The sequence below is a fragment of the Drosophila nasuta genome, chromosome X (assembly GCF_023558535.2).
Source record: "Drosophila nasuta strain 15112-1781.00 chromosome X, ASM2355853v1, whole genome shotgun sequence".
Taxonomy (NCBI): domain Eukaryota; kingdom Metazoa; phylum Arthropoda; class Insecta; order Diptera; family Drosophilidae; genus Drosophila; species Drosophila nasuta.
This window is the reverse complement of record NC_083459.1, coordinates 15,208,460-15,234,811: the sequence shown is the minus strand read 5'-3', so window position 1 is coordinate 15,234,811 and position 26,352 is coordinate 15,208,460. Positions and strand designations below refer to the sequence as shown.

Below are 26,352 nucleotides of genomic sequence, written 5' to 3'. Positions count from 1 at the left end.
TATTTTTGTGTGTGTTTTCTTTAGTTATGTATTTTTGTTTTTCTCAGTTTGTTGTACAATGCAATTGGCAGTTGCAAATTTGTCTCAATTGTTTTGTTTTGTGTTTTTTTCTTTTTGGTTCTGCTTTTTCTATGGTTTCTCGATGTGTTTGAAGAGTATGTGTGTGTGTGTGTGTGTGTGTGTGTGTGGGGGTGTGTGTGGAAGCCTTTTAGTATATGTAAAAAGTACAATACATGTATAAATATTCTTGTATATATATTGTTAACTAATACAATATTTATATATATTTAGATGTATATATAATTAGATCTGTTTTCAAATATACGTATATTACACTGAGAAGCAAAAAGAGGGAATTTAACTTATGTAAAGCATAAACATACAATATAAATAAAAGGAAAACAAAAAAGTAAAAACATTTCGCAAACAGCTGCCAACTTATTCAACATTCTTACAATACAAAATGTCCGCTAGATGTCGCTCTTCGTTCGCCCTCGCCGTCGTCGTTATCGACGCTCTCGCTATTTTCGTTTTTCTTTTTTGCTGTAACCGTTCAGTTTTTGCGCCTTGCACTGGAAATTAGTGCTGCGCGCTTCGCTGCTTTCGTTCTGTTGCCGCAGCAACCAGTTACTGCATTCTGACACTCGTGAGTTCCATTCCCATGTCATTCCATCCAAAAATTGGAAAGACGCCTGCGCAGCGCCCTCTATTGGTTTGTTTGTTCTTAGCCAGGCGATGAAGTTGTGCGACGCAGACGCAGCTTCAAACGATTTAGACTGCTGCCGCTGCTGCAGCGACGTCGACAGCGACGCATGGCATAGGGACTGCTTGCAGTTAGCTGCTCAGCGCTGCCGCCGCCGCCGCCGCCGACGTCATTAAAATCCAGCTCAACACCAACGACGCCAACGTCGACGGCGGGTGCGCCTGCCAATGCTTGGCAGCAGCGACGCAGGCGTCGACTTAAGCGGCTGACGACGCTGCGCGAACGTTGCGGCTGCCAATTATCGTTGTAGTTGTTGTTGTTGTGGTTATTGTTGCTACTGCTGCTGACGTTGTTGTTGCTGTTGTAGTTATTGTTGTAGTTGGTGTTGTTGTTGTAGTTGCTGCTGTTGCTGTTTGTGTGTGTGACCTGTTCTCATGATCGCTTGCCATTATCCTTGCGAAAGGATTTACGCAGCTTGTCGACCAAACGCAAATGGAATTTCGTATAATCATTGTTGCTCTGTTGTTGCTGTTGTTGCTGCTGCTGCTGTTGCGCCGCTGCTGCCGCTGCCGACTGCGCTGCTGCTTGCATTGCCGCTTGACGTTCCAATGCCGATGCAGTTTGCGTGCGACTTGGCGGACTTGAACGCGTCGGCGACATCATCTGCAGCTGCAGTTGCGACATTTGCAGCGAGGAGCCGCCTTGCGAGCAGCGCGATGCATTGCGTGTAAAACCGCGCGAGCTGTGACTGCGCTGCCCACCCCCAAATTGTCCATGTGACGGCGACGGCGAGGTTGCAAAACTTTCCGATTTGCATTCGGACACCTTGCGACGTCGCTGCTGGTGCTGCTGCTGCTGCGATGCTGGGGCGCTGGCAGCGCCGCCGACGCCGCCGCCACTGCTTGCATTTGAGCACTCGGATGTTTTGCGTGAACGTGAACGTGTATCCTTATAGATATCGTAATTGTTTTTCATTACCGGCATCATGAAAGCCATTTTTATGTTTTTGTTATGTTTTTGCTTTGCTTGGTCGTTACGCACAAAATAAAAATGCCAAACAAAAAGCGCACAAAGTACTATCAACAATGTGAAATTGTTTCTCGATGTTTCGGTGTTTCGTCGTTGTTGCAGTATTTAGCCGCTACGTGTCGCACTTGTTAAACTCGACGCACACACACACACATGCACACGCGCGCAACACCGCAAAAAAAAATAAATATAAAAGTGCATTCAACAATCAAGCGAAATTGAATTTCGTTTTGGTTTTTTGCTTTGTTTTAGTTTTTTTTCGCAAGCACGAGAGCCACTGCACGTCTGTTCGCTGCAACTGCTGAATTGTATTTGAATTTGTGATTTGAAGTGAAACGTTGGGTTGCCCGCCGCCGCAAAAAAAACACATACGCGCGAACGCACGCACACAAACGCAAACAAAGAGACGACGAAATATTAGCGGGTATCGCGCTCTCTCACGTGACGTCACCAAATTACACTGTGTGTTTCAGATAGTGGCCGCAAGAGAGCGTTACAGCGGGTGTGTGTGTGTGTGAGTGTGTGGGGGAAGATAAATGTGCTTGCTGCTGTTGAAGTTAACGATATTGATAATCAATAAAAAGAACTTTGTAATTAAAAACGAAATTGTAAATGATGAAATAAATGCAAAATTTATGCAAGAAGTCATTTAAAAATTGAATAGCAATAAAAACAGGAGCAAAACTAAATTAATATTATTTATTGCATTGCGATATATAAAATAATGAAGTGATCATAAATCGAACATATTTATACTTACTTTCGTACTATTTTGCAAGTATGAATGTAAATAAAGAATACCTTAAAGTGCAAGCAAGACATGCGGATATATTGCACTTTTTTATGCTAAGCGGCTTTTAACTCTGCAGCGGCAGCAGCAACACACAAAGTAAATAACTGTGCCAAGCTAATAAAAGAGCGTGAGAGAGCGTGCTTGAGTTAAGGAAGAGAGTGAGAGAGACTGTGCCATCTGTGTGTGTGTGTGTGTGTGTGTGTGTGTGTGAGAGGCTGTGAAGGGTGAAGAATGTGTGAGATGAGAGCGCGCCTGCGCGTTGTTGAGCGGGTCAGTTGTAAGCAGTTGTCGTTGACTTTTTTCGCCGCTATGCGACGAATGTTTACACGCTGCATTGTTTTCACGATAAAGACAACAAACATAAGCAAGCGAAATGCACTTTTTTTTTTTGTTCGGTTTTTGCCATTCAAGGTCAGCTGATGTGCTGCAGTGCTTTGCCTAGTGTTCTACTTAGTGGAATTAACGAATTGTAGTTTCGATTTACGTACTATATACTATATTTTATTGTAATCATGACAAATTGACAACGTTGTGACCAGATTGAGACGGCAATACACTTGTCAAAGTCAAATGCAAACAGTTTAATTGTAAGACCACCACAAATGCAGGTCTGATAAAATAAAAGCAAGCTTATCAGCAGTAATGTTGTGGGTGACTTACCAGACGTGAATAGTACCCAGTACTTTCAGTTGGTTCCCAAAGAGGTTGCTTAGCTAGGCAGCATTTTGTACTTACATAAACATTATTAAGTAGAGATTTTGCGAATTTAAAAATATAAATGAATGTTAGTCAAAATGCAGGGTATATGCAAGTCGACTACATCAGTTTATTGGCCCACCCAGAAGTTCAAGTAAACCAACTGTGGAATTTTTTTTTGTTTTGTTTAAATATGTTTTGTCACTTTAATGAATAATTTTCAATTAATGTTCTGTGTTTTTTTTGCCTTTTGCGGTTTTCTTTGCCATTTCCATTTTTCGTATTTCGTTTGTCAGTTTTCTCTTGCAGCTGATTTTCGATTTGTTTCACATACATAGTATCTATATGAAATTGATTTAAATAATGAAAGTGCATATACGTTTCGATTTTGTTTTCATTTCATTTTTTTTTTTTTTGGTTTTTTTGTTTTGTATATATGAATGTTGAAATTTTTGTAACAATTGAAGTCATTTTTTGAATTTTTTTCTTGCTTAATAAATTTTTAAACATTTTGTTTTTGTTTTTCTGGTATTTTAAATGCATTTTCAACAACAGTTTTTTTTTGTTTTGCTTTGCTTTGCTCTTCGTTCTTCATTCATTGTGTTTCATGTTCATCAGCGTTTCTTGATTTTTCTTTGCTTTATGTTCTCTCGTTAGTTTTGTGTAGGTAATACAATAAATAGCTCACAAAAAAAAATAATATATAATATATTGTGTATACCATATATATTTTTTTCATTTTCAATTTAAATTTAAATTTATTTTATACTATAAGTATGTAGAAATATTTGAAGCATTTATAATGGTATATGCCGAAAAAAAAGAAGAGTCAAAAATTTGAAAGGAATCTATTCATATATATTCTCATGTGTATATATAAATCTTTAATGATATACCATATATGTATGTATATAATGGGCTTCGATCAGTTGCCATTCAAAATTGCGCACATTTTGATGCGAATTTGAGATGCTGCCTGATTCGTTAAATTATTGTACAAGTTTGTAACATTTTGCATTTGATGTTTATCATTATTAATACTATTATTTAATTCAAGAATTTCTTGTTTTTGTGTTAGGTCAAGTGCATTTTGTGCTTGTCCGCTTAGGTCTTTGCAGGGTCAGGAACTACTTAAAAAAAAAATTGCAAACACACTCATTCACAGTCAACCACACGATGCATTCATACACAATTTTGTGTCATAAGATTAATACAAATACATTGTATTTAATTATTGATGAATTCAGTGCCGAAACTCTTAAGTTTTTCTTTAGCCTGTTATTGCGTTTTGAAGCACATTTTAAATGTTCTTTTCTATATTATTATTTTCGTTTAATTTTTCTTTTCCTTATTTTTGTATAATTTACCTAAAGTTTATTTTATCATTTTCATAGAATTTTTTTTGTTTTTTTTGGTTTTTATCTTTCCATTAAATGAATGTCCGTTGCGCTAATATCAATCAATTTTGGTATTTAAATACTAGCTAAAGTGTGTTCTCCTCTTCAATTCCCTCCTCTTCTTCGACAATTTTTATCAAATTATTTTCTTTCCCCTTAAATCTACATAGATTAAGCTATGACATTTACTATCTCGCGCAAATTTGTTTATATTTTGTTTTTGTTGTTGGTATTGAATTCGTGATATATGTCTACGCATAAACGCTTGGGGTTAACCTTTGCTACCTGCCGCTTGTGGATTGTGCTCAAGGAAAACTCGTTTCAATTTTTGCTAGATGTGAACCCCATCAACTAAAAATTAAAATAAACAATAAGAATTTGAAGAAATTGTCTACAACGGCAAGCCGAAGCTTAGATACGCTTGCAAAGGCGATATTTTAAAGAAATACTATAATTTAATAATAATTATTTTGTTTAAGATTTTACAACTAATTTCACTAGCTTCAATGGCGAATGAGTTTAATAAGAAAAAGTTGTGCCAATTTGAGCTGAGTTCGGTTAGACGGACAATTCTTAAAATGAAATTACGCAAATGCAAGAGTATGGACGAACATAATGCTGGCAGTATTTTTGGCTATATATGTATGTATGTAACATATATAAGTTGTTTAAGGTAATTTGAAAAGCATTATTAGTAGGTGTGTTAACTAAGGCTCGACCGATTAGGGTTGGCAATAGGCTAGCTCTGTTTTATGTTTTTATAATCATTTTTTTTTTTGGTTTTTGTGGTTTTGGTGGGCGGGTTGTATAGATACAAGATGCTAGCAAGGTTACCAGTTTTCAGTCTTCAGACTTGTCATTAAGTACGAGTATTCATAATAGTATTATTACAATTATTATTATTATTATTATTGTTATATCTCATGTGATGTCTTTTTGGGATAGTGCCGCACCCACCGTCTAACAGAAGTTTCCCAATTAATTAAGGTATACATTTTAAGGTTGGTATCTGTATATATTATGTTGTACGATACTGAGCTATATATGTGAGATAACAACTACTATGTTAATACAATACAGCGACTTAACAGTTACGAACCGATCCGAACAATCAGTAGTTATATGTTATACTTAGAAAAAGAGAGAGAGATAGAGACAGAGACAGACAACAGTTAGAGACAACATAATCCATCATGCTATAGATCATAACATTTAAGAGATCACATTCAACTGTTTTAATTCGCCTCGAAAAGCAGAGTTGCACTTGGGTTAATCTTGGGTCTAAGGTCTAAGGTTCTAGACGAGGGTTTCTTAATTGCACCTATCAAAAAAGTTTTACCCTAGATAATATACATACATATTAATTATTCATTAATGTATTTATCCGTTTTCCTATATATCTGAATGTAAGATGCATTGCTATGTAATCGTATCGTATCGTATTGTATATAATTAGCTAATAGAATCCAATGCTAATAGGCTTTACTTCGTTCATTGCTATTTTCCTTGCCAACACTTTGCTTATAACAACCGCACTGCTTGAGGTACATTTATTAAGGATACCGATCAGGAGTTTAGCAATCCTGATCGACTTTTAGAGTGAGAATTTATTGGTTTAGCTACCCTGAAGATGCAAATAGTTTAGGTCTTAGTTTAGGAAAAAAAAACATCACGCATACCCACATACATTTTGCTTTTGCTTGTTTTCTTTTTTGTTTTGATTTGCTTACTTTCTATCGGGAAATTTGCGATTTCTGGAACTCTGTGCGGCATCGCGTCGAGGGAACTCATCCACCTGCAATGGGAAATAGTTTGAGAAATTGGTTCAACACAGTGATAATATTGCGAAACTAGTGTGAAAAGTAAAAGAAACAGAGAACATTAAGAAGATTAAGAATGGAAGTAGTGAAATGGTATTATAAAGATGTGGAAATTGAAGTTCCTTATTGCATAAGGGAGAGGAAAATAACAAGAGATGTGGGATAAGAATAAAGGATGCAGAGAAAGTTTAAATGAAAGAACTTAGGGAAATGTGATAAAGATATGGAACTGCAATTCCTTATGGGATAGGAAAAATCTATCATAGACAGATTATAAGAGATATTGCAAGAATAGGAAAAACTGAACGAAAAATGTGAAAATAAGGAAATATTTATGGTAAGCGAGGAAGAAGACAGATTATAATTGGGAAATAACAGACATATGATTAGGGTTTTCGTAGAAGGATAAGGAATGTCGAAAATGAGATAGAAACTTACCCTGGAGCCAGTAGGTTTGTTGCTGTGACGTGGCGGTGGCAGCGGCTCATCCGAGTAAATTCTGTTCAGAGAAAAAGATTGATTTAGAGATTTGCATAGAGGACAGTACGAGAGTGCTTACCTCGTGTCTGGCTGCGTTTCAGGTTCGAGTAGCGGCAACATATCCTCGCCCTGCTGCAGTAGCTCCACATCTACCGAGGCCAGGGAATCGCTGCCTGTACCCGTGCCGGTTCCTGTGCCTGTGCTCGTGTCCTTATCCCGTTCACCCACCGACGATTCAACGCGTTCCGCCTCATGGCATTCGCACTGACAATCCTCGGGTTTCACGTAGTTGTAGTGCAGTTTATCACCGCCAGCAGTTGCATCCTGTTGACGTCCTGCCGACTGCTGATGTTGCTGCTGCTGCGACTGATGATGATGATGCTGATGGCCAGCATGACTGTGGCTGTGTGTGTGACTGTGATGCGTGCGATGGGAGCTGGCACACGCCGAGGCCGAGGCTGACGAGGCGCTTGTGATGGCCGTGGTTGTTGTGGTTATTGTCTCCTTGGGCAGCGTGGTAATGCGCTTGGCGGGTTTACGTTTCTCCGGTATGTTCTCAAAGTCAATCCAGTGGCCGGACAGTTTGCGTTGCGTCGATGCTTTCGGCTTTGGTTCTTCCAGACTTGAGGGCGTTTGCGGCGTGGCGACCGCTGGCGTTGGCGTTGACGTTGCAGCCGTGGTTGGTGCAGCTGGCAGCAGTTGTTTGTTGGAGTCCTTGCGCTCCAGATTATTGGCACGCAGTCCTTCCTCGGCAAACTCGAACCACGACTTTCCGCTGGCATTGGAGACGCGTCGTGGGGACTTGCTGCATTGTCCCTTGTCCTTGATCGTCGAGTCCTTGCGTGGCAAACTGATGCGCAACTTCTCGCCACGTACCGGACCGCCAATGTCCAGCTCGTGACCGGCAGCCGCGTGTGGCGATTCCTGTGGCGTCATTATGCCGGTGCAATACTCCTCTAGATGGGAGGGATTCAGCGGCGTTGTGGAACGCGGCCGATCCACGGGACATGTCTTTAGCTCCATATTGGCGCGTTCCTTCATCGGTATCAGAGGCACGCCCTGAGCTCGCTCCTCCGGCAGTGTGGTGGGCACATAGGGTAGCTCATCGTCGAACGATTCCTGTGACACCAGACCGGTGCTTTCGTGCTCCTCGATCAGGCAAACGTTGCGCGGAAAGTGATGACGTTTCGCTTCGGCGCCCACAGGAACTGCCGTTGCCACTGAAGAGCTGCCCGCCATGTCCGAGTCACGTTCACTCTCCGACGACTCAATGGGTTCGTGATCATCCGTTGAATGGCGTCGTTCGTCACGTTCGTTGCTGACATGCGTTGGTGGCGTCGCCTCCTCGTCCAGTTCCATCGCTTCCTCAGTCGATGGGTGCGTTGTTGGCTTGGGGGGTACTTCCACGGGCAGTTCACTCGCAATGGGCGTCGTGGGCGTCTGACTGCTGGCAATTGCTGTTTGGGAAGAGTTGGAAGTGGAGTTCAAGGGTTAAATATTAGGACTATCTATGCAATACTAATTTTCTGACTAGTTCTCCCAATCTAAAGTGACTTTCGCTAGATTCTAATAGCTTTCTAGTTGCGATAGCTTCATTTACCATTTCGTTTGACAGTTAGTTAGAACCGAACGACAAAGACCTGTTGCAATTACTACTATTACTTTTGAAACTTGAATTTGTGAGTTTATTATTGAGGATCTCAAACTCCTAGTAAGACTCGCTTTATTTTCGCTTCTATCGATATATAAACAAAATGTTATCGATTTATTGCATTCTTTAACTGCTTTTGCCAATTGACCCCTCGTTATTTTCACTCCCTTGCGTCTTTTGCCGTTTTGTTACTTACGTTTCACTTCCGGCACACTCTGTCGCTTGGGCTTGCGTGGCACGGTGCCATGTCCCTGTGGCAACTGTGACTGTGTCTGAGGTTGTGGCTGAGTTGGAGGTTGGGCTTGAGCGACGTGTGGCGTGTTGGACTCCCGTGGCGTCACATTCTCGTGATACTTTTTGCGTACATCAAAGTTCTCTAGATAGCGCGAGTGTCGCACATCGGCCGCCTGTTGTGGAGCAGCTGTTACTGCCGCTGCTCCCGGTGATTCCTCCTCGGAGTTGGAGCACGATTTGTGCTTGCTGCGCATGACAACAGCTGCAGCACTCACAATGACCGGTTGCTCATCCGCATCCTCCTCGGAACTGGAGCGTACAGTGCTCGCAGCAGTCACCTGGCCGGTCGGCACATCTGTGCGTCGAATGACGGTGCCCTGACGTTGTAGGATGCCGTCGTTAGTCGCATCGGAGCCGGTAGAACCAGTGGAGTCCGGCAATTGAACCTGCTCGGATAACTGACTGGACTGACTTTCCGTCTTTGAGATGCTAAACTGTGTGCTAAACAATTGTTCCTGGCTGCCCGAGCCCAGACGTGTGGCAAACAACAGACGACGTCGCTCCTTGGCCACCGCATCCTCGATGGGTGCATTCACCGTGGCCACCGTTTGCACCAGACGCGGCTCACACGCGCTCTGTGTGCTGTCCACCGACGGCAGTCGTTGCAATTGCTCCGCATTGCAATTTTCCGCCACCTGAGCCAGATTTGCGGCACGTGCGCTAACCACCGAGCTAATCGATTGCAGCGTATCCTGCGATTCCTGGGACGAGCTATGCCGTTGCACCTCCAGGCTCCAGTTGCGCTGCTGCTGCTGTTGTTCGAGCTCCTCCTGCGGTGGCAGCGTATCGATGGCATCCAGATCGTGTTGTGTGCGCGGCGGTGGCGCTGGTACCGCCTTCCGTTGTCCCACGGGTTTCAGAGCGGCCGCAGCGGCCGCCAGCTGACTGGCTGTGATGGGAGCTCCGGCGCCCGCGGGCGCTGCATTCGGTGCCACAGCTGCGATGCGTGTGGCTGTGGCACTTGTGACTGCCGGTGTTGCTGTGGGTAATAGCGGTGGTGGCGATGGCGCTGCCGCCAGCTGTTGTATACCCTGGAGCAGAGTGCGTGCCTCACGTTCTTCGGGAGGCGTGTGCAAGGGTATATGGATGTAACCCTCGACGGGTTCGTCGTAGTAGCGCAGCCGACTATTCGGTCGCGAGCCGGGCGCCGGTGTCCGACTGCGTCCGGCGCCTCCGGGCGCTGGTGGCGGCGGCGGTGGCGCCTCGGTGGCACCTTCAATCGGTGATGAGCTCTTGGAGCCAGCGCTGCTGCCACGTTTGCCCGGCTTAAATATCGCCAGCACCGACTTCTGTTTGCTGGGCGTCACGTTCTGTGAACCGCCACTCGAACCGTGTCCCAATGCGGTCGAGGGACGTTCTTTGCTCTTGCTGCGCGAACGTGACGTTTCCCGTGGCGAGTCGGGTGAATCTTTACCACCCAGTCGAAATAGCGAACTGAATGAACTTTTGCGTGACACAGAACCTCCACCGCCGGCGGCTGCAGCCGGTGAGGGCGAACGACTTGTCAGACGCAACGCATGACGTCCGGGCTTCGGACTTGCGGTGGGCGTCAGACGATGCTGCTGATCATCGTCTAGACCGCCGCTCTGCAGGCACAACGATGCGGGCGGCGGCTTGGGTTGTGTGCCCTTCGAGTAGACAGGCGTCAGTTGATTGGGCGCCTCAACCACACGCTCGTTGGCCGCAATTCCTTTGTCGCTGTACATGTGATCGGGTCGCAGATTAATGCGTATGTACTCGGTCCCGCTGGCCGTCTTTCCTATGACCATTTGTCCGGGACTTTTGGTGCTACGTCGCTGGGCGCCCATCTTGCTGGACTGCGTTGCGCTGCTTGTGGGTGCTTTGCTGCTGCTGCTGTTGCGTTCCCCGTTGGCCAGCGTTGTGGGCGGCTGCTTCGTTTTGCGTGTTGTGGTGCCCATCTTGGTCGCTGGCTGCATTTGCATCTGTATGCCCTCGGCCAACACCACCTGCGTGGGATCGTGTTTGGTGCGCGCCAACAGCAATTGTTCCACCGCCAGCGTTGCTTCGCCCAGGCTTTGCGCTGAGCTGGGCGCTGTTGAGGCATTGCTCGCAGCACCACTTAGCACACCATCGCTGCCCGGTTCCATGGGCTTGGGACCGCAAAACGATGTTTCGAGCAGCATGCGATGTGGTGACGGGGAGCGTGACACACACGACACGGCGGAGAGGCGACTGACTGCGGAGCCTTGGCTGCCGACGCTTGAGATGCGACTGGTGCGTCCCGAGATGCAGAGCAGGGCGGCCACCTCGGAGCTGGCGGAATCTTTGCGCTGGTGCTGTTGCAGATAGCTCTGGTGATCGTCAAACTTGAAGATGTGCGGCGAGGAGCGTTTCGTCTGGTCGAGGGCGACAAAAAATACGTACGCACAAATGTTAGTGAAACAAGTGTTAGAAGTGTTATTGAAAAAACTACAGTCGAGCAGAGACGACTGTTAATTAAGTGCAAGGAGTCCGCTCAACTGATTATCTGCAATTGCAACAGACTGATGTTATATTTAGCTTCCTAGTAATTTGAGAAAAGCAACAGCTAAACTAAGTGCTTGTTAAGTCTCTTCACATATAAATAATGGGGTTGTCTTCTCTGGAAACTACAACAGACTGCTCTTTATGTTCAGCCTCTTGCAGGTAGTAGATATTCTTAATGTGAGAAAAAGCTTGAGTCAAGCACACACGACTGTGAATTAAGTGCTCGTTCAGTTTGTGGGCATCTAAATCATAGGTAAATCTGCAAAGTTCTGTAAACTACAACAGAACGCGCTTTAATTCAGTCTATTGGTATATTTGGTGAATCTTTAAAATCATTACTAACATTAATTTAATTCGTTAATATTTTATGACTTGAATTTGAAAGTAAACTTGGAATTTCTAGTTATAATAGCAACTGAAATATAGTTGATCTAACGAACGGACAGACAGACTAAAATTATAACCGTGACAACTCTATCGTCTAGTAGTTGTATCCGTTTAAAAGAAGAGAAATAGATCTGAATCCTAAAAGAAATATCCGGCTAATGGAGAAATACACTTAGGGGCTTTATATTAAATATGATGGATGCAGCTATAGATTTGATGCACTCTGTTGGATCCGCAATTGCCGGGTATAATGAGAGAATAGCAATCGTCAACGCAATGTGAACTCGAAATTGACGATTGACAATTGTCGATTGTCACTCGAGGCGTTCAAGAGGATAGCGACACGCGACGCGCTCGCTTGTCAAAAACAGGGGAGAATGAATGAAGAGCGCTGAAGGCAGGGAAATGGGGTAGATAAGTGGGAGAATCTCGGGTTTTCATTCAATCTCATGTCAATTGCAGAGCCCTTTTTGCGCATCCCCATCCTCGCCGCTGTCAATCAATGAGGTCAGTCCGAGTCTATGAGCTATGAGCTATATGCATAGTGGATGAGAACGAGACAGGCTCAAGAGAGGGATAAAGCGAAAGAGAGATAGAAAAAAGAGAAGGAGAGAGTGGAAAAAAACATGCAGTCGAATTTAAATTACGAGTATTGCTACAAGTGTCAAAAAAAGGGGCAGAGAAGTAAGAGAGTCGCTTTTTAGGGCCTTGCAGGAAATATCAATGCATGCGAAATGTGCTAAAAAGAAACGGAGATAGTCACACCCAACGAAAGAGAGTGGGATAAAGAGAGAGAGGTGGAGGTGGAGTACAAAAAATGAATTAATTAGCAACCGTGGTTACTATTTCCATTCGTATTCGTTTGAGTGACAAATGCAATTACACAAAAAAATTGACGAGCGTCCTGCAGAATGTCATTAACATGCTGGCGCTAACCAAGCTGTTGCTGCATTTAATTAGATTACATTATGCCACATGTAAGCTAACAAATTATACTACAGTTGCATAATATGCTATTGAAGTTGGACTGAAAAATGTTGTAGGATTTTGCACTTGAAACTAAATAAGGTGCAACATCATAATCAAGTGAAGAAGTATAATAAAGTTTGTAGGTTGAAGTTAGAGTTGCTAAAGTTTTAACTCAAAATAAAGCTGCATAAATTTATCTAATTAATTTGAGTGCTTATCGTTTCAATTTGTCTTGTGGGAATTTAAATACCCAAGACTCTAAGCCATAGTAAAAAATCTATTCACCTTGTGCATAGCACGAGCTATTGAAGTTTCATTACAAAATAAAGCTACATTTGAGTAGAGGGAATATTGCTAATGAATTCGGTAATTCAATCTGATACAATCATTAAGAACTAAACGCTTCAATTAACGGACGGACAGACAGACAGACGAATGATGAGATTGATCTGAAACAGGTTTCGGGACTTAAAATACACAAGACACAAAGTCATAATCAAATGCAAGCATCAAATTCCTGTAAATCATTAATGAATTAATGTTGAGCTTGCAATTTGTGCGAATGAAGAGACGAGCTATTTAAGTTTCATTACAAACTAAGGTCGACGGCATATTGCCCATAAATTTGGTAACTATGTGTGCCTGACGCAATCATTGGGAAATAAACGATTCAATGTGTGGACAGACAGACAGACGGACAAAATTGACAATATCGATGTGGCCTGCACATTGATTAAGTAATTAATCAGTTCAATTGTTCAATTAGAAGAGTTAATGTGCGTTCATCATCAGGAGGGCAACTTGAGTGCAGCAATCAACATGTTCTCAATGAAATTATGAATCACAAAACTCATATATAGTTTTTCCACTCTAACTAAGTTTCCTGATTAGACCGTGTGGCGTCCATGTGGCAGACAGTTACTTTGCCACTTGCCACCTTGTTGCCATCTGCCTTATTAAACTTTTCATTTACCGTTGGCTATGTTGCCTGCCGACTGCCGAGTGCTGTCGCTGTTTAATGGCAAATTGAAAAGTTGTCAAGAATTTTTTGCTAGCGCCGTTTTCATTAATAACTTTCCAGCAGTAACATGTTTTCTATTGTTGTGTTGCTCGACGGCGTTGCCACCTTATTGCAATTTCAATTAATTAAGTCCTCCTGTCAATTGGTCGCGAAACTTTTTGCTTACGCGCAACTTCGAGGAAGCGCAACTTAAGTTTTAACTCGCCAAAAGGCAGCAAGAAAGTGCATCAGGAATAAAAATGTTGCATACTTTTTTGCTGTCGGACTTATTGTTATATTTTTTGAGGTGTACTGAAATACCTTGTAATTGACAGTATACCCTTTAAACATTTATTGACAGTTTAGTATTCTTCAATTAGTCAATTAATATTAATCATTTAAGTTAAAAAGCATTTACATGATTTAATCAATCAACCAATCATTTAATGATTTAATCCTACTATCTATAAAATATTTGTTAAAGTATTTACTATGTTTTGTTGCTCATTTAATACAAAAATATAAGTACGTAAGTGATCCTCAATCAATTAATCAAGCAAGTTCCTTAACTGGGCATTAATTAATCAACCAGCCATTGAATAAATTGTAACAAAATTTCGGTGTTTGTGGAATTAACTTTTTGGTACTTTTTAAATAACAAAAGTTTTTAATTTATTATCAATCGAGACGTTAAATCAATCTTTCCAATATAGCAAATATATATTTTCCGAATGAAACTTATAATTGATCATCAATCAATCAGTCAGCAAATATATATTCTCAAGTTCTTAACTGAGTATTAAAAACAAAACGAAATCTCTTTGCTTGTGGATTCAACTTGTTCTTTCAAAAGCTTGTAATTATGAATCTATTATTAAATCAATCAAATGCAAATATAGCAAATATATATTTTCAGATAAAAGTTCCCAATTAATTATACATCAATCAATCAGCCGTCAAATATTGAAAATATTCTCTGGATGTAGACTAGTACTCTTAATTTATAATCAATCAATCAATCATGGCAATACTTTTACTAATACTGTGTGTTTACAGGGCATTTGGCAGTCGTGCAGAGTCACTATTCTGCCTGTTGCTGCCACCTATTGTCGTTGCACTTGTCAGCTGACATTTGAAAGTTTGTCCTTCAGCTTTTATTTGCTTTTTATTTACGCTACTCTCGCGTCAATCGCCAGGTGAACTACAAGTAAACCAACCAAGAGTTTGCCGTCAGTCGCCAGTCAACAGTTTGCTTTCATCTTCCATCTTCTTGTACAATATTCCCACTATTCCCCATCTGTCATTTGCCGTCGTTTATGTCGCGACTTCCGCTTGCCGTACTTACTGCTTACTGCTTGCCACATGCCACATGCCACTGCCAGTAGCAGCTCTCTGTGATGTTGCATTTCCTTCCCTTGCTCGCGCAATCTTAAATTATTAATTCAACTTTGTTGCCGTGGCTACGCTTTGGCTTTATGCTGTTCACTGTTCTTAGTTCTTTGGCTGCCTTCAATGCCATGCACCAGCAGAGTTGAGTAGTTCACAGTATTTCAATTTCTTTCAATTTCCGCACTGCCATTTTGAATACACTACTCAACAAATGGGGAAATTATGAATGTGCAAACAGTCAGTGACGAATAAATATGTTGTAACCAAGAAATAACAATTTTATTTTGTTTAAGTTTATGATAGAGTTAGGTATTTATCTGACGTACTTTATTTATTCAGATGACATATCAGAGGACTATCGATAGTATATTTTGAGTATGAAATATATATCATATCCTCCGGTCTATGGAGGAGGACGTTCAGGGCTTTACATTGGATATGATTGTTGTTACTGAAGCAGTATGAAATATCGCTCGTATATCGATAGTGCGAAATATAGATAATATGTCGATAATGTGAAATCTAGCTAGTATTTCGATAGTGTTAAATATCGCTAGTATATCGATAGTATCATCATCACATCACCAAGGTTACCAGAGGCATAGTCAAATCAATTGATCAACTAAAATAAAGTAAAAGCATAACATAAAATAATCTCTTGAAATTTTGCAACATTTCTCCCATTTGTTAGCGTATTTGCAATTCTTCAACGCGAACTGCCATGTTTCTCATTATTTTTGTAGTGCGACTGACAGCTCTTCAACTTGGGGTTTTGCTTTGCTGTTCTTGACGCTGACGCTGCGCTGCTTGTTGCGGTTTTCCACGATTTCACGATTTTGCGAATATTAACTGTCTCTCGCTCGCAACGTGATTATACGCGCACTTAAAGCAAGGCCTTCGAGGTGTATTTACCCCTGAGCTAATACGTCAAATAAACTGAAGTTGACTCGCTCAGGTTACCAACCAAAGGAACCAACATAAAACAACAACAACAACACAAACTTAACTGCTAACACTTAAGGTAAGCGGTTACACTTCAAGAGCAAAGCTGTGAAATCTATGTTGATTTTACACAGCGTTTCTTTTGTGCTCTCTCAAGTTGAGCTAAGCAAACGCTTTAGTTTCCTAAGTCAACTAGTTTGGTGAGCTGATTAAGAAGACAGAGCAGGTATTTGGATTGAATTGAAGGAGTTCCTTTCGAATGAAATGGACATATGATTTTATTTGTATGTTTACATTTTATTACACTAGAGGTACACACGTAGTTAGTTAACTTGCGTAGCACAATGAAAATTCAAATTGTGATTAGTTTGTTGCCAAATTTGTAGTAAAATCTCCGACAGCTGTCGAACTTTGTTTTTAACCGCAAACCACACACACAAAATACCACAACGAACACAACAAATCCTTTACTATTTGCTTACAATGGAATTACATTTTGTGTAGTGAATAGCATATAACAAATTTCTGTAGAGTTTATGTTCGCCTCAGCAAGAATGAATTGTTACAAAGTTCTCTTGTTACTTTATTGCTTTTTAATTAATAATTCGATTTATTGGATCGCTTAACTTTTGTTACTATGGTCATACAATGTGGTAGCTTAATTTCAAATATTTTCTTTGAAATTAATTTGAAAGTGTTATAAGTCGGTTACTGTTTAGGGTTCAATTCGCAATCTTCCCAAGTTCTTCGTGAAAAAACAATAATAATATTTGGAAAACTTGGTCAAAATTGTGAGATTGATAAAATTGGTTGGTCCGATTTTAAAATTGATAATCAGTTTGCTCAAATTTCAAAACTACAACTTTTTCAACTTTCTTCGTCTTTCATTCTTATTTCTTCTGCTTTCATTTAAAAAATTTCAAAATCGCTTTAACGTATTTAGTTACCTAAAATATAAATATTTAGTTATCTAAAATAACTGCTGCAACTTCTGTTTTTAAATTAGTTTATTCTTCATTCGGTTGGTGAAATTAGGGAAATTGGAATTTTACAATTGCCGGAAAAGAAGCGTTTATCGATAAACGATTGGCACTTTGCATAAAAATGGGGTAGAAATACTCTGGGCCATAAAGAGTGGGTATTTCGGTATATAGAGTAGTCCTTACCTCACTCACCTGTTGTTGCTGCTGTTGCTGCTGCTGCTGCTGCTGGAGGCGCTCTTGCTCCTCTTTCTTTTGCTCGGGATCCATGAAATAGAGCTCCTCGGTGGAGCTGCGTAGCTCGAGGGCGCCCTCTTCGCGAAAACCGAGACCAATGGTTTCCTGTAGGGTGCCAGTGCCGACCTTCATAGCATTAGTTAGTTTTTTTGGGAGTTGGTTACCATCAAACCAACACACACATGCATACACACACACACGCACACACAAACGTATACGCACACACACACACACGCACAAATACAGAGAATTTTATAGCAAAAATTTGCGGAGCGGGGGAAGAAGGAGCAAAAAATGTAAAGTGAAGTTTGCAAGACGAGGAACGGTTAATTGGATAGAGCGGGGATAAGGCAAAAGGGTGATGGAGAGGTGGAGATGGTGAAGCATGCAAGGCGGAGGGAAAGAGCCGAAAAAACAAAGTGAGTCGAAGAAGCAGTCGAAAAACAAAACGAAAAAATATGAAAAGAAAAACAAGAGAGCGCAAATCAAGAAATCAACAGCCAATTTTGTGGTGCATTGCGGTGGGGCGTGTGTGTGTGAGTAAGTGTGTGTTAGTGTGTGAGTGTGTACGTAGTGTAGGTGTATTGGTGTGCACACATCGAGAGTGTAGCCGAGCATAAGAGCGAGAGGGAGACAGAAAAAGAGAGGGGAGAAGAAGAGAGTTGGTGTGTTACACACGGAAAGAGAGAAAATAAAATACGAAAAATGTAAAGGAAGAAGAAGAACAAAGTACAAATAATTAGCACAAAAATGGAATTCGTTTCTTAAAATGTTATTTTGTTGTTTGTTCATGTAATTGTTGCTGTGTTTTATAGCTGTTGTTTTTAGTTGTTGTTGTTATTGTTATTGTTCTTGGGCATGGTTGTTGCTCTAGAAGCCAAGCCAACTAAACAACAAACACTACCCACGAATCAACCAACCGACCAACCAACTAACGAATACAAAAAAATAGGAGTACAAGAAGCTGTCTATACAGTTACAACGTATTTCCCACGCATTTGTTCCCCCTTCCCATCCATTTGCACTTCTTCTTCTTCGTCGTCGTCTTCTTCTTCTTCTTACCTGCTCGAAGACATTCTCCGGACTGCTTTCCCGGCTGTCCTCCTCGTGATGCGATGAACTCGACGCCCGGCTCAACTCGATGCGCGGCGTCGATGGTGTCGTTAGCGTTGTGGTGCCACGATAATTGCCACCGCCACCGCCACCGCTGCTGCCACCGCCTGCACCGCTGGGATGGGGCATCGGCAGCGGTTGGCCGCCTTCATTGCTGCTGACGAGCGTCGTTGTCACCGTCGTCGTGGCCGTTTTCAATGGCGGCGGCCGTTGCTTGGCAACGATTGTTGTCGCATTCGCTGAACAGGTGGCCGATGACACCGTCGATGATGAGGACGATGAGCTGTTGCTGTTCCCATTCCCTGTCCCTGTCCCTTTCCCTGTCCCTGTCCCCGCTGCCATTTCCGGTGCCGGTGCCGGTTCCGGTTCCCGTTAAACTGGGACCGCTTGTCGTTGTTGTCTGTTTGCGCAGCGTTTGCTCCATCATCTGCCATAAATGCAATATAATGTATAATCATTATCAATACAAGTAATACAATCACAAATGAAAAGCCAAGTGGTTGAGAGGATTATTCAGTAAAAACAAGTAAGAAAGCTACAGTCGAGTGTACTCGACTGTGAGATACCCGCTACCCATTTTAAATAAAAGCAATATATTTTGCGGTATTATTATCAAAATATACCAAATATACTGCAAAAAATACTAAAAATATACCAAATGGTATATGTGGTATATCGGTGTAGTACCGCATTCAAAATATACTATAGACGGCACAATATACCAGATTGTCAGCCAAAGCAACTAAGACCCCTAGTAAGTAGGCGTTTTTGCCTATATAAAAGTATTTCTTTAATAACTTCCAAAATTTTTATCTAATCGCAACCAAATTCTCAGGAATCATAACTACTATAGTTATTATTGTAGATACCACAATCCGCAACTCTAGCTTTTAAATTACGCTTGTTATTCGATTTTTATGATTTGCGGGGGCGGAAATGGGCGTGGCAAAAATTTGAAACAAACATGATCTGCGTGCAAACATAAAAAATGCTGTCGAAAAAAAATTATAGCTCTATCTCTTACAGTCTCTGAGATCCAGTGTTTCATACGGACGGACGGACAGACGGCCGAACGGACGGACGGACGGACAGACGGACGGACAGACGGACAGACAGACATACGGACATGGCTAGATCGTCTCGGCTGTTGACGCTGATCAAGAATATATATATTTTATAGGGTCGGAGATGCCTCGTTCTACCTGTTACATACATTTCCTGCCGGCACAAAGTTATAATACCCTTCTACCCTATGGGTAGCGGGTATAAAAATGGCGTTCTTGAAAATACATTTTCATAATTGAAATGCCTTAACATGTGTTCCTCTTCAGCTGGAGCTAAGAATTTCACTTTACTCACATAGTTTCAGGCTAAAGTTTTCTTAGAATTAGTTGTGGGTTTCCTTTTACCATTCTTTCTAGTTAATTACATTGAAATACATTCGTAATTTAGTTATTTTTATGCAGAATTTTGAATTCCTATTTATACCTTATTTGAATATATAAATTCAGTGCAGATTTTTGACCATTTTAACATAAATTATTCATTTTACATCATTTAAAGAGCTTTGATTTGAATTCTTATTCATACTTCACCCGATTATATATTTTTTTTGCCGACTTTAGGAGTTTCGTCAGTTTTTAACTATTACTTTTACATCATTTAAAGAGTGTTGACATACATAATTCCATTAAAATTTTTATTTTCTTCACTTATATTTTTTTCCCGCTATCCATTAGGAAGAAGGGAATTATAACTTATTATACCAATCTACCAAAAATAACCTTTGGTAAGTTTATAGTATTTTTGCGGTATATTAAGATGGTATATTATAAAATGAATACCGCACTGTTTTGCTTTCATTAAAAATGGGTAGCGTGTATCTCATAGTCGAGCACACTTGCCTTTAAAGACTAAATTTGTATATTAGAGAATAATTGAATATACTTATATACTAAATGATATATTAAAATAAAGTGTTTATAGCAACAATTTAAGCGTTATCTAACAATTGTATATGTAGACTTTTGTCAAAATTGAGCAGCAAAATTGTTTAAAATACACCGCATTACTTTCACTCTTAAGAGCTAATGCTGGACAATTTGTTGACAAGGTTTTAGCTGGCCATTGCTTGCTTTAGCATTTTATATACATATATGCTTCACAAAGCCATAAAGTACACACATAAAGCAAAGGCAAAAGTGTGTATATTTTATTAGCAGAAATTGCTGACTCAGCTTAGCATCCGTCTGCCCGTCTGTCCGCGTACAAAAGCATCTATAACTCAAAGACTATGCCATGTAGCGTATGCAAATTTTGACGTATTAATTTCGAATTTCGAAACGCTACAATGCAAAATACTTTTCTATGCAATTTAAACGTAAATTTAAGCATACTTAGCAATTTTTCAATGATGGATATGTCGCTTAACAAGTGTCTCCGCTGTCGAGCATGCTCATACAAAAAAGTGCGTCGCTTGACAACAGCAGCACAACAGCAGCAGCTGCCACTCGCAAATTGGAGCAGCCCTCGTGGCATTACCCCACTCCCTTGGGGGAACCTACAACGTCAGCTCCCACGTCATTTGTGTTACCCCCAGAGAGCGGACAACGTTTAACTTTGTATCCTTTATGGTTTTCCATAGCATGTGATTTTAATTAAAATCCAGTTGCCTTCTGTTTTTTTTTTCTTATCGTTTCCCACCTGATTTCCGCCTCTCGCACCCACACACACAACTGGTGCAAGTTGGTTGCCTGGTAACGCGGAGGGGAAACGGGAAAGGAAAGGGAAAGGGACGTTCCCCAAAATGTGTGCAATTGGATAATTGAAAACTACATTAATGCTGCAGGGTTTACTGAACCAAAATCGACAAATTCTTCGTAACGAACGAACGCACACTGACGTAAAACAACATGTGTCCTGGCTCCCGGGCTCCAAGGATAACGAAGTTGTCATCGTACAAGACCATGACCAGGTTAGCAAAGTTAGGATACAGCTCTCCACTTTATTTTAACGAACCACAGGGATATCAACTTGTACAACTTTTTCGCACACACACACACACACACACATTGTCTTTTCTTCTACATCTTCTATAACGACACAGTTTTCGCATCGAGACAACATTATTAATTTTTGCAAGTATAAAAGAAAACTTTACGCACCCTGAACTTTCTTTTCTCTTCTGCACTATAATAATCTAATATTGTGTTGTTAGTCAAGAGTTCGCGTTTGGCTTATACATATTTAATATTGCATTGTGATTTCATTTATTTAACATCGTTTTAACTTGATGCTTTATAATTTACACATTTTGTATTATCGCAAGCTCAGACGCGCTTCATTTATTATTTAAATGCTCATGAGCTCTTAATTCCATTTCAGCTCTTTTTTTGTTATTTATTTATTCGATTTGCCAACAGTAAATTTCATTTTAAAGATTTTATTATTAAAGTAATATGCTTTTGTAATTGAAATTTCAAAGAAATTGCATATAATTTTGAAGGGTAATTTTGTAGCAAATTTATTTATATATTTGATTTGCCAGCAGTAAATTTTACCATTTATTACGACAGTTAAATGCTTTTGCAATATGATTTTCTTTCTTGCAAATGAATTGTAAATATTTTTGTAGTACATTTTATAATTGATTTATGTGATTTGCCAGCAGTAAATTATTATTATTATTATTATATTATTATTAAAGTCAATGGTAAATATATTTGTTTTAGTTGATGCCTAGAGTTTGTAGTAGATTTCTAGATATCTTCGAAAGTTTCTTTGTTGTTCAAATAATACATTTTTCATTAACAATTTTGCCATATTCATCAACTATGATTATTTTGCATGTTGTCATAAAATATTTATTATTTTATTGCACACTTTTTTCGTGCTTTGTGCTCTGTGTTCTGTGTGCTGCCATTAAAGCACATTTGCTGACTTTGCTTCGAATTTATTTTATATTTCTCTGTGGGGAAATGTTTCATAATGCTCTCAATGCAATTACTTTTGTGTTCTTTGTGCAAATGTATGTATGTATGTGTGTATGTGTGCATGTGTGTGTGCTATATAGTTAACGTACTTCTTTAGCGCGAAATTTTCATCATTTGTTGCCTTCACATCCTTTGCTCGCACTCTTCTCTTTTTTGTTTTGCCTTTTAAGAGGCAATTGTATTTGATTGTGCGTTTTATTGCATTCAAGTTTAGTTGGCTTTTGTTGTTGTTGCTTCATCATCATCTTTAGCTGTACTATATTATTTGCAATTACGCTTAAAGTGACCATGGAGGACGCGTGCACGTTGCAAGTAAACATTTAATTTAATTTGTGTGTGTGCTTAAAAGCTTAGCTAACACTCAGTTAAAGCTCAAGTGCTGCCACTTGACATGACCCCATCATCAACATCATCATGATCATGATGAACATTGGTTCTCTGTGTTAGTTAAATGCAATGTCAATGCAATTATCCAGTTGGAAAGTTAAGACTGCTGCTGCTGTTGCTGTTGCATGCCACAAACTATGCGACGCATAGTTTAGCGGAGCAACAACCGAGCACGTTGCGATTTCACATTCTGTCATGCAGCTCAAGGAAAAGACCTTACGCACACACACACACACACACACACACACAGACTTCTATAGATAGAGAGAGAGACGCTGATTGACACATGGCGCTTCGTCTGTTGGCGTCGCTGCTAAATGCAAAAATTGCAAACACGAAAAGCATGCGTTTATTGTCCTTGAGATTGCCAAGCCACACAAACACACATACGCACACACACACGCACACTTAAGCACCCACATATGTATGACACTCACGCGCAAATGAAATTAATTTAAATCCGCCGCTCAAAAGTATGCAATGCTTTTTTCACGTGCTAGCTCTAGCACGTCTCCTCGCGCTCTCTCGCTCTCACACACGTTTTGCTATGCTAAGGAATACACCGCACCGCATCCAACAGCGCATACATACAAATATGTAATTAATTTGAAATAAACAAGTAACCGGCATAGATTCCAAAAAACGAATTGTTGTGGTTCGTTGGTGTACAGAGAACGAGCCAAAGCCAAAGCAGCAGTAGCAGAAGAAGAAGAAAAAAACGAAAAAATAGAAAGCAGAATGGGGACACAGCCAAAAAGGCAAATGACAGCTAAATTCAGTTTGGTCTTGCATACTTTTAGGTGCTGCGCTTTAAGTTTTGCTTGCGACACTCGGTAGTTAGTCTGAAGTCTTATGAAATTAATCATAATTATGCATATGATTTGAATAAGAACCGCACACACACACAGCAAACATGTATGTACACATATAGTATAGAATGTACATACGTATTTACATATATTTATAATTATGTATATGTGTGTGTGTGTATGCGTAGCATGCTGAGAGCTGCCTTTAGGCCTCTGGTTGACAGCGTGCTGCTGTTTCTGTTTATTGTTAATGTTGTGTTCCCCCCATACACACACACACGCACACACATACACACGCATTTTACTACTCACCGTGTGCCAAAAGTTCGCTTCCTTTCTGCTCTCTCTCACTCTCTCTTTTGTGCTCGCTCTCGCCTCGTTGAATGTTTGTGTGTTTGCTTCTTTCTTTTCTTTTTTTTTTTGATTTTGTTATATCTTTTTATATTCTCCCACACTTGTCCTTATTAATAATTTATTCTTCTCTCTCGCTCTCGGGTTGTTTTTATTTTTGTAACTTTTCACCAACAATTTCCAAAAAAAAAAATATTAATAACAACAACAACAACCGAAAAAAAAGGAATTACAACTACAACGACAACGGCGACGACAACGACGACGACGACGCTGCGACGGAAGCGCAAAGTCAAACTACAATATCTGCTTGTGTTTCTGCTTTCTGCTGCTGCTTCTTCTTCTCTTCGACTTCTTGGTTTCGTTTTTGAGCGCGCGCGCTCAACGCCAAGCAGTTAGTTACTCTCTCGCTCTCTCTCTAAACTTGGTGCTCTTCGGTATTTTTGTGTCGTTTGCTTTCGTTGCCGTTCAATACCGTTAGACTGCACGCACGCAGCGCCAGCGTCGTACTGGAGTCGACTGAACTCAACTGGCAGCCTAAAAGTTTGCTGTGCTGCTGCTGCTGCTGCTGATTGTGATTACGGCTTGCTGCAGTAGTATGTGTGTGTGTGTGTGTATGCGTGTGTCTTTGGGCAGACATATATTGAAGCCAAAGCTTTCGAAGCTATAGAAAGCTTTTCAGCTGCAAAACACCAAACACCAGCAGACATCGCATGCTCTCAGCTGTCAGAGCTTTTTACTCAAAAATACAAAAACACCAATACACACAGCACTGCACACACAACTAGAGACTTCATTGAGTCAGAAGAGATTGGGATTTCATGTTGTTGTTGTTGCCGAGTTCATACATAAATAATTGTTAGCTTTTAATACTGAACGGGGTGGAAGCACTCCACTCATAATGAATTAATAATTGTTTATTAGTTATGCAATAAAAGTAATGCATTAGCTGCAGGTGTTTGACTTGCACTTAAACTCTTACAAATTGTTTAGCACGAGTTTATCTAAACAATTTTGTACTAAGGCATTTATAAATTCTATTTAACCCAAAACTTTGATTAAAAATATGTATTTCTTAATTAATTAATTAAGAGTAATTTTAAGAAAATGGAGGGTAAATGGTATTGAACGAAGTTCAGTTGTTTTTAGAAGTTGCAAACTTCCTATCAAATTTATTATCTTCTTTTCATTTTCATTTTCTTTATTTTATATTTTTATTTTATTTTTTTTGTAATATGTAACTTTATTTATATTTATGTTTTTTTCTACTATTAATATTTGCTCTGTGACAACTTTTGTTAATGCAACAATGAATTAATTCATATTAATTTCAGAGCTTTACATCAATTATACAAATTTAAATCATTTCTATGGGTAATTTTAATAAATCTTCTTATCGCTGCATTTCTTATATTTTTTTTAAATTTATGCATTTTTAATTATTGTTTGAAACAATAATTAAATTATTTTCTTATCGAAATTTATCTGATTCTATTTTTTCTTAGAAATACTAGAGCTTGACATTTTTCAGTTGGCTTAGAGCATTTCATTTGATGTACACAAATGTTCATAGCCTAGCCTCGAGGCTGGTTTCTATGCTGCTGTCGCGCATTGTGCCAAGCTCGTCTTGCCCACCTCCCTTGTGCTCGTCATCCCCTCGCTTTGACATACTCTCGCCCTCACTCTCGCTTGCTCTCTCTCTCTTCACGCTCCCCTCTGAACAATCCCAATCCCCAGCTGCTGATGCTTTTGCATGTTTCATTTTATTTTTTTTTTTTACTGTATTTATTTAGTTCCCCTGTCCCAACTCTTAGGCAAGCACAAACACACCCTCACACACCCCCCAAACGCACTGTCTGACACACATGCACTCATACACTCAAGCACACATACACACACACATACACACACACACACACACACACACACACATTCACGCTTTCCAATTGCTGCTCCCATTGTGAAATGACATTATTTAGAGCACACTTTCCATCCACTTCACATTTGATTTGATGTGTGTCAAAATATTTTCACAATCCTGAATGCCGAACTGTGACTGCGACGCTGACCCCGCCCCCGCTACGCCCCCACCCACTGACCACTGCAGTAAAGAGAGGGACGCAAGAGAGAGAGAGAGAGAGAGAGAGAGCGGGAAACAGTTATCGCTGATGCTGTCGATGCTGTTGTTGCTGCTGCTTCTTCTTCTCCTTCTCCTTCTGCTCTTCTTCTTATCTCGATTGTTGTTGCTGGGCATCGTTTAAGCTTCGTTTTGTTTATTAGCCCAAAAGCGTTTTGTTCGCCTGCCTTTTAAGTGGCCATTTGCATGTTACTGGCATTCGTCATCGACCACAACACACGCTCTCTGTCCCTCTCTCTCTGTCCCTCACTCTCTTTCTCGCTCGCGTGTGCTCTCTTTCACTCCCACTCCCACACACTTAAAGCTTTT

The 26,352-nt window shown here is 40.5% G+C and overlaps 2 protein-coding genes across 9 annotated transcripts; both read right to left on the bottom strand.

The window, feature by feature from the left end:
- Window positions 1–58: 58 nt before the first annotated feature.
- On the bottom strand, window positions 59–2,045 carry LOC132796109 (negative elongation factor A). Its single transcript, XM_060807151.1, has one exon. The coding sequence runs from the start codon at window positions 1,697–1,699 to the stop codon at window positions 1,136–1,138; it is 564 nt and encodes a 187-aa protein (XP_060663134.1). The 5' UTR covers window positions 1,700–2,045; the 3' UTR covers window positions 59–1,135.
- Window positions 2,046–3,204: 1,159 nt separating this feature from the next.
- LOC132795999 (nascent polypeptide-associated complex subunit alpha, muscle-specific form) lies at window positions 3,205–24,401 on the bottom strand. 8 transcript variants are annotated; one of them, XM_060806998.1, is made up of 8 exons: window positions 23,868–24,401; window positions 18,317–18,794; window positions 17,204–17,380; window positions 8,766–11,220; window positions 6,998–8,375; window positions 6,877–6,937; window positions 6,298–6,413; window positions 3,205–6,242 (listed from the first exon to the last, which is right to left on the bottom strand). In XM_060806998.1, the coding sequence occupies exons 2-7, from the start codon at window positions 18,707–18,709 to the stop codon at window positions 6,345–6,347; spliced, it is 4,533 nt and encodes a 1,510-aa protein (XP_060662981.1). In that variant the 5' UTR covers window positions 18,710–18,794; window positions 23,868–24,401; the 3' UTR covers window positions 3,205–6,242; window positions 6,298–6,344. The 8 variants fall into 8 exon arrangements, with proteins under 8 accessions (XP_060662981.1, XP_060662983.1, XP_060662982.1 ...); XM_060807000.1 differs by having other exon boundaries at window positions 6,302–6,413; XM_060806999.1 differs by having other exon boundaries at window positions 6,306–6,413.
- Between the last annotated feature and the right edge of the window lie 1,951 nt (window positions 24,402–26,352).

Excerpts from the sequence above, each read along its gene's own strand:
- LOC132796109 (XM_060807151.1), bottom strand. The coding sequence starts at position 1,699 with ATGGCTTTCATGATGCCGGTAATGAAAAACAATTACGATATCTATAAG.
- LOC132795999 (XM_060806997.1), bottom strand. The coding sequence starts at position 18,709 with ATGGCAGCGGGGACAGGGACAGGGAAAGGGACAGGGACAGGGAATGGG. Across the intron at positions 17,381-18,316 it reads CGGAGAATGTCTTCGAGCAG|GTCGGCACTGGCACCCTACA; the intron begins GTAAGAAGAAGA and ends AATGCTATGAAG. Across the intron at positions 11,221-17,203 it reads AGCAACAACAGGTGAGTGAG|ACGAAACGCTCCTCGCCGCA; the intron begins GTAAGGACTACT and ends GCCCTCGACCAG.